Genomic DNA, 8,442 nt, shown 5'->3' on the forward strand with positions numbered 1-8,442 from the left:
TTTTTTTTTTTTTTAAACGCTTTGCCCTCCACAAGCCTATATAGCCCACGACAGCCAAATAATAATGAATCATTTCATAAATAATGGGTTTAGGGGCTTATCGGGAATGAAGAGGCCGCTGCCGCGCGCTTATCTCGCGCGGCCACATTGCGGCCTGTGTTCCGCTCCCCCAAAGTGAGGGAGCGCGCTGGATGCGCATAGGAATAACACACACACACACACGTGCGCACGCGCACACACACACACACACACACACACACACACATACACAACTCAGAGGAAAGAAAAAAAAAAAAGAGCTCAGACATGGATGACCCACTCACAAAATGGCTCCACTTACACAGTAACATCAAGAACACGGCTGGAGCGGTAAGTGCCAAAAATACAGCTATTTATTAAAAAAAAAAACACTCGTTTATTCCAAACGGGCGTCACGTACAGCCGGGATACATTTAACGATGTAACGCGTAAAAACACTGAAGCCTTTTTTTTTTTTTTTTGGTTCCGATCAGACGGTTGAGGCGGTTCGGGTGTAATAACGGATACTGGGCCTGGTGGAATTCCCAGAATTTACGCATCCCCGCTGCCGATCGGTGATCTGTTGTTCGTTTTTCAATCGTGTTCTGCATATTTATTAAAATTATTTCCACCTCAAAATCCACACGCGCGTATTTCTTTTATTTTTTAAATTCTCTAAAAACGTTTGGGTTTAACAACAATATATACCCAATCAGCAATAAATACGTTATACAGGCGGAAACAAATATTTCATTTCATTTTATTTTATTTTTTCCGGATTTCAAATTTTATTTGCTGATCACGAAATTATAATCCGACGAAGGATTTATAAATTTACCAAACTCGCTTCGTGGTTTACGAGCGGATATTTTTTTTTTTTATCTCTATGTAACAAATGGCCGTTATTAGCAGCTTTTTTAAACGGAATATTCGATCTCAATTGGTGTTTTAACACACCTTACATCGGCGTTTTATGAGTAATTTGTGCTAAAACCACTGGAAGATGCTAATACATGAACGACAGAAACCACAAAATAAATATAGATTCGATAAATACCCACCTACAAATTTCCAGAAAGCTTTAATAAATGAACAAGGATAAATGACAGAACATTTTACCCTATTTTTTAATCGCAAATTCAGTCTAAATTATTATAATATTCTTCAACATTCAGGAAAATTATGCAACCAAAATTCAAATGGTTACTTTTTTCTCCCGTTGTATAGCATTGACAAGTATAACGTCCATTATTTAGTGTTAACATTTCTGTATTCGTCATATAAAATTAATCTTATAAAAATGAAAAGAAAAACCCCCAACATTTTTTCTATTCATTGTGAGAAACGAAAATAATGCAACAGACATAATAATAATAATAATAATAATAATAATAATAATAATAATAATAATAATAATAATTTTAAGGCATGTGTTATTTTAAAATGATTATAAATACATTTTTAAGCATTTAATAATCCAGAATATTTTTTTAATTTAGGCTTTGGTGGACTCTTGCAAGTGGTGAGGGCGAAGAAAATGATGGAAAAACGGCTTTGTCCTGCCAGCCCCGATGCAAAATCCGTTCGTGGCAAACGGGAGGACTCCTCCATCATATCCAGACAGAATGGATGTAAAGACGATGAGGAGGAGTCGCACAGAGAGGAGGAGGGGGACGAGGAAAAGGAGGAGGAGGAGGCAGAGGAGGAGGAGGAGGCGGAGGAGAGGGGCGGGGGCTTCAATGGGGTAGAGGAGACGGATGACGCTCCTCTGCAGAACTCCAGGAATAACGGGACCAGCATCAGCATCATCATCAACGGCGTTGCCAAGGAAACTGTCTCTCACAACGCCCTTGACCTGAAAAGGGAAGTGCCGGTGATCGAGCTCTGCAGGAGGGACGCTATAAAAGCGGTGGAGCAGAGGACTGAAAGCCATTTGGTGGCGATCACGGAACTTCGCAGACCTCCACCGCTGCCGCTGCCGCTGCCGCCACCGCATCGAGACGACGCTCGAATGGTCCAACTGAGCCCAAACGCGTTTCCTGTCCCGGCCCGGGCAATGCTCTACAACCTGGCGCAGCCTCTCGCCGCCATCAACAGGTAAAGGTGGAGACGGGGGGGGGGATCAATGTGATTGCACTTCATTTCATAATTCAAAGATAAAGGTCCTACACTGGAATTATAGTGTAATTACTATGTAATTACTATATGTTTTGTTGCATGCACCTGTGTGTGTGTTTTAGAGAGAACTCGTATATCCCTTGTGAATGCTGGGGGATGGGTGAGCTGAGGGTTATACCACTGAATGAAAGGATGCATCCTTAATTTTGCGTGTTCTCATCACATCTCTTCATCTTTTTTTGCCTTTTGTCTTATCACTGCTGCTGTAGTCTCGGAGGGGAGTCGGAGCAGTACAGCATGTACCCCAGCAACAGGGTAAAGCGCCGCCCGGCGCCTTATGAGGTTGAACTCGACGAGGGTAGGCGCATTTTAGATCTTTATAAGTATGGTAAGACGCACTTCTGCTGTGTCCTCCTTCTGACAGTATAGTTCCCTGAATTTCTCCCTTCCTCATCTCCATTGTCATTCATCCACTGACATGGATATACCTCATATGAGCCCTGCAGAAGATGCTTTGCAGAAAAAAGGGAAAAAAGAGAACATTTTGCATTTGTGTTTAACTCAGAAGGGAGGAAGACATCATAAATTGTGCACAATTGGATGCTTCAAATCTGATCTGACTGTCAAATGCATGTCCGGTACTTGCTTGTCAGAAGAGCTTTTCAGCTGAATTTGGGGTTTATTTAGTGTGAAGCATCCACTGCCCACTCATTGGGGTGGAGGATGGGGGTGCTGCTGCATCCATGCCAAGGTTTTACTGCAGAGTGGGCTGAAGGATTAAGATATACTGGGTGTGTTCCAAGGCCCACAATAGGAAGACAGCATTATTGCAGCAGAGAGGACCTGATACCTGAAGCATAAATTAGCAGACATAAACTGTCAAATATGGAGAATGTGCTTATTATTATGATCAATTCCTGTATTTGCTTTGACAAACTGACCAGCTATTCATAACCTGGTACAGAACACGGCAAAATGTTTTGAAAGACTCGAACCTGTAAATTCTGCTACCTCACATGAAAACGGTGAACGAACAAAACAAAACAGGAGATTTCCTTAAAGGAGATTTCAACCTTGGTCCTATTTGTAGGTGTTTTGGGTTCAAATTTCGCATTTGAGACAAAAACCATGATAATCAGTCCAGTATTAATTGAAAATGCTAACACCATCATATAGGCTAAACAGCTATAAAGTGTAAGCCTATGGTGCAAGCTAAAAACCTCAAAGTAAGCTGCTTCTTGTTGACACTGAGTAGGCGAAATGCTCATGAGAAGTATCATGGAGTAGCATGGAGAGGACTGCTACAGGGGTCGGTGTGTGTCATTACCTCAGTAAATGTAAAGAAACTTTTAAAAATTAGTGATTACAGGCAGTGGCTTGCCTTAGCCTTCTTCTCATTTGCTGATCCTGCTCTCTATTAAGTCTGTATAAGTTGGTTATTGATGAGGTTGTTTTGCTTACAACAGTCATCGACAGCTGACTTTGTACAAATAGTGGGGTTGCTAAATGGGAAGAAGGCTAAGATAAGTTGCTGCTTGTACAATCAGTCATTACAAATAGTCTATGTTTACCTCTGCAAACATGCACACATTTACCTCTGCAGGGATCCTGTCCTTGCAAGCAGATGCTTGATATTTTAGCCTGTTCAGGGATGCCAAGAAGTGGTTTACTTTGAGTCCTATTAGTGTATTTTCCTAAGAATAAGTCATGCTGGAGTATAAATTGCACTTTTTTTGTATTACCAGATGTTTAATGTGGCATTATTGTGCATTGTTATAGTATAGTTTTAACACTGGAGTTCATTTTGTTTATTTGGCCACAGTTGGGTGTTCCAACAGGGCAATGATCCCATGCATACATCAAAACTGGTTATGGTTTGGATACAGCAGGCTAAATTTAATCTCCTGGAATGGCCTTCCCAAAGCCCTGACCTCAACCAACTGAAAATTTGTAGACTATGCTTTAAATCCAGGTCCATGCTGAAGTCACAGACCGAACGGTCCCTCCTAAAAACTGATCCACCCTGCCTTCAATGCGTATGCGTGATTAGCCATGGTTCACCGATTATCACGTCGTTTTTGCTTAAAACTGCACTCCAGTCATCATCTATTTCAGCAACAGGTATCTGAAGCTTTTGCACAACAATCATTTCCACATAAATTCAGCATTATTTCATCATAAAAGATGGATGAAGCAATCAGAGCACCGCAGCTAGCTACACAAGCTGCTCGCTGATATGTTCACTGCGCGTCGGTCATTTCAAAGCGTCACATAGTATCGCCTCGTTTCTGCTTAAAACAGCCTCGTTTCTATTTTAAATTGACTTTAGAATGATTTAAGAGGTTTTACCTTGTCATCTGATGATTAATAATCCCATTAATCCATTTGATCGCTTTGGGTGAAGAGACTGTCTCAGATGACCTGCTGAGCTTCGAAATGACGCATGTGCAGTGGAGGCACGGCGGAACAATTTTTAGGGGTGGACTGTTCAGTCTGTGACACCAGGACAGCCCTATATAAATAGTTATTATTATTATTATTATTATTATTATTAACAAACGCATGTTTTTTGGGTATATAAGTCACACTGGAGTATAAGTCATAGGACCTCCCAAAGTAGTACAAAAAACAATTGCGACATACGTATAATATGGAAAATGCTGTAGCTTTCTCCATAGGCTCCCATTGTCCAGCTGTTTAACCTGTGACTGTGTTAGCATTCTTACACTCTTAGAAATGAAACATACACTCTTAGGCATAAAATGTTGAATTTAATTGATAACGTTAAGGTAACTTTTTCCACATAACATTGTTAAGTGCAAAACAACATTGTCATTGACATTAATTAAATCAAATGAAACATTATTACTTAAATCGCAATATTGTTTTGCACTTAATTGACAAAGTTATGTGGAAAAAGTTACCATAACTTTATCATTTAAATTCAACATTTTATTTCTTAGAGTGTAGTCTGGGACTAATAATCATTTTTGCCTGACTGAAAAGTTAAACCTAAAAACATCTAAAAAAAAAATAAAAAATAAGGCAACGATTGAAACCTCTCAGTTTCCCTTTTAAAAACAATGAAGTTTTGTTATCCTGTTTTCTCGGTGTACAAATTTCTCATCTAATTTGTGCTTTTAAAAAACTTCTTTCACTCCTTATTTATATTGTTTTACCTTTTTTTTTTAACCAACCACATTCTCAGCTTTGCATTTTTGTTGCCTTACTGTTTGATTCCAGTGTCCTCGCTCATTATCTTCCCTTTTTTGTCCCAAATTTCACTCAACTAGCTGGTCAGCCGAAGATTGTCCGCCGTATCTTCACCAACAGCCGTGAACGCTGGCGACAGCAGAACGTCAACGGGGCATTTGCGGAGCTCCGTAAACTCATTCCCACTCACCCTCCAGACAAGAAACTGAGCAAAAATGAAATCCTTCGGCTCGCTATGAAGTACATCAGCTTTCTGTCCAACCTTCTGGAGGACCAGGATGGAGGGAGGAATGTTGGCAGCACAACTGACGATGAAACTGGGCTGCTGGTTGGGGTCGGGGCCCGTGAGGGGGGCCCTCAGATTGGTCCACGTCAAGACACAGTTGTCAGCTTGGCAAGGGATGATCTTCTAGAGACGATGTCACCAGGGTCCAGCTGTGGAAGCCTGCCTGATGGTGATGGTGAGGGCAGCCCTGAGAGCTTTATGGAGGACCAGGACTCACCACCAGCTCCAAGGACTTTACCGGCTTCACGTGGACCCCCACTGCATCTAGCTGCTAGAGATCTGAGGCGCAGCGGACGCCCGTTAGATGGTTCCAGTCGCCGATGATGCTGATACTAACAGAGTATGAACAGAAGTGAAAGTGAACAAAAAGCTGTGGACATGTTTGGCATCTCATTAGTTTTGATTTTAGGAAGGAAAATGAAACACTTTGTAGTGTCAGAAAGTACGTTCCCCTGTCATGATGATAAACGATTTGGTTCAGTTTGTGATTGGACAAATTTGAGCCAAGAAAGACTTGTAAATTCTGCATGTCTCATATGTTTCACTGACCTGCAGATCATAAAGCCCGTGCTTTAAAAATCCAAAGACAGGCTGTTCCAATGAAATAGAGAAATCAGCATCATCAGAAAATGAGAAATAAAAACAATCAAATTCAAGAATACTTGACAACTTTGATGCCTAATTCAGAACTTCAACAATCTAGCATCAGAGCTAATGAATGGCATGCTTAAGTTTGACATGGAAAGTGATGTATGTCTAGAGTTTGGATTCTTTAATTAAAGGGGTCATATTGTACAAATCAATTTTATGTACGAGGTCTCTTAGATAATAAACCGACCCTTTTATTTATTTTTTTTAACTATATGGATTTGAATGACATGCGATTACACCAATCATGCTTGAACCCTCGTACGCATGCGTGAGTTTTTTCACGCGTGTCGGTGACGTCATTTCCCTGTGGGCAGGCCTTGAGTGAGATGTGGTCCCGCCCTCTCGGCTGAATTCCTTTGTTTCACACGCTGCTCGAGACGGCGTGCGTTGCTTTATCAAAAATTTTTCTGGACCTGTGAGGAATATCCGAGTGGACACTATTCGAGAAATTAAGCTGGTTTTCTGTGAAAAGTGTAACGGCTGATGAGAGATTATGGGGTGTTTCTGTCGGTGTAAGGACTTCCCACGGAGCGGGACGTCCTGCAGCGCTTCCAGGCGCTGTCGTCGGCCTGTTTCGAGCTTAAAACATCCTAATTTAAGGCTTAATTCACCCAGGACATCGTGAGAGAACAGAGAAGATTCAGAAGAGGCCGGCATGAGGAATTTATGCGGACATTCCACTGTTTAAGGACATTTTTTTAATGAAAGACGTACGCGCAAATTCGCCGAGTCGTTTCTGTGACGACTCGGCAAATCTGTGTGCGCCGCGACAAGAAAAACACCTCCGTGTTGAAAACCATTTGTAGAATTCAGGCGGCTTTTAATGGCTTTCAACAAGTGAGTAACTGAGAAATTGTTTAACAGCTTGGGCATGTTCCAACTTGCCCGTTAAGATTTCCAACGGAGGTGTTTTTCCTGCCGCGACCCCCCGCGGTCGGGTCCAGCCCGACATGCGACTCTGCCCGCACGTTCTTTCATTACAAAATGACCGTTAACAATGGAATGTCCGAATAAACTCCTCATGCCGACTTCTTCTGAAAGTTCTCTGTTCTCTGACGACTTACTGCGTCAACAGAGCCTGAAATGTGGAAGTTTTCAACTTGAAACGGCGAGACGCTGCCGCCTCGAAGCGCAGATCACCGTCAGGCGCCGTGGACCGTCCTTAAAGCGACACTACCAGACCAAAATCTCTCATCAGCCGTTAAAATTTTTACCGAAAACCAGCTGAATTTATTGAATGGTGTCCACTCAGTTGTGCCTTACAGTTTTGAAAAAATTTTTATCAAACAAAGCAACAGTCTCTGAGCCATTCCTAAACAATGAAAAAAATCGACGAGCGGGTGGACGACTCCTCACTCAAAGACTGCCCACAGGCGAATGACGTAACCGACAGGCGTGAAAAAACTCTCGCATGCCCACGAGGGTTCAAGCATGTCTGATGTAATCACACGTGATTCAAATCCATATGGTTTTTGAAAAAAATAATAAGGTCGGATACTTTTCTAATAGACCTCGTATTTTTACCATCTAAAAGTATTTGTTTTACCATCCTAAAAATCCAAAAATCGAGTGCATGCACACATAGAAACTTAACTGCAATCAGCAAAATTTGCTCCTGAAATTGTTTGTTTTAGACTCCCATGACATACGTCACACAAGACCTTCTCAGAAATCTTGCTTGCTCTTTGAGACACTGTTTGACGCTCCAGCACTGATTGCTGAAGAGAGTGGAAGAGCTGTCCCCTCTGGATTGTGATAAGCAGCAGTTCCTTTTTATTTAAAGTGACAGGTGCAACAACAAGTCATTTCTTAGAGACATTAAACCTCAGATCTTCTGTGGTGACCCCGAGTGAAAACAAGAGGGAAGCTGAAGGGATTTTCGCTTACTGCAGTGTCTATGCGGTATTTTTGGCTACAATTTTTAATATCTGTTTTGAAAACACTGTGAATTTGTTGAAAAGGTGTATAATATGACCTCTTTTAAAAAAAAAGATGATGTCTGATTGTGTCAAACCATAGAGACAGATAGAAGAATGGATTCTCTATGCTTCATATGTAACACAAGTCTGAGCTGTCAGCCATGACTGAATGGGGCTAGAAGTGCCCCCGAACAGTCAAAACTATTGGAACCCAGTCATTCAACAATGAAGCAGCAC

At 41.5% G+C, this 8,442-nt stretch overlaps 1 protein-coding gene across 1 annotated transcript; it reads left to right on the forward strand.

The window, feature by feature from the left end:
• Positions 1–295: 295 nt before the first annotated feature.
• On the forward strand, positions 296–6,302 carry tal1 (T-cell acute lymphocytic leukemia 1). The gene is given in 5 exon segments (XM_034183708.1): positions 296–369; positions 1,518–1,548; positions 1,550–2,115; positions 2,406–2,494; positions 5,430–6,302. Coding segments are annotated over 5 exon segments (1,275 nt in total). The 5' UTR covers positions 296–310; the 3' UTR covers positions 5,960–6,302.
• The last annotated feature ends 2,140 nt before the right edge of the window (positions 6,303–8,442 follow it).

This window comes from Thalassophryne amazonica, chromosome 12 (genome assembly GCF_902500255.1).
Source record: "Thalassophryne amazonica chromosome 12, fThaAma1.1, whole genome shotgun sequence".
Lineage (NCBI taxonomy): Eukaryota > Metazoa > Chordata > Actinopteri > Batrachoidiformes > Batrachoididae > Thalassophryne > Thalassophryne amazonica.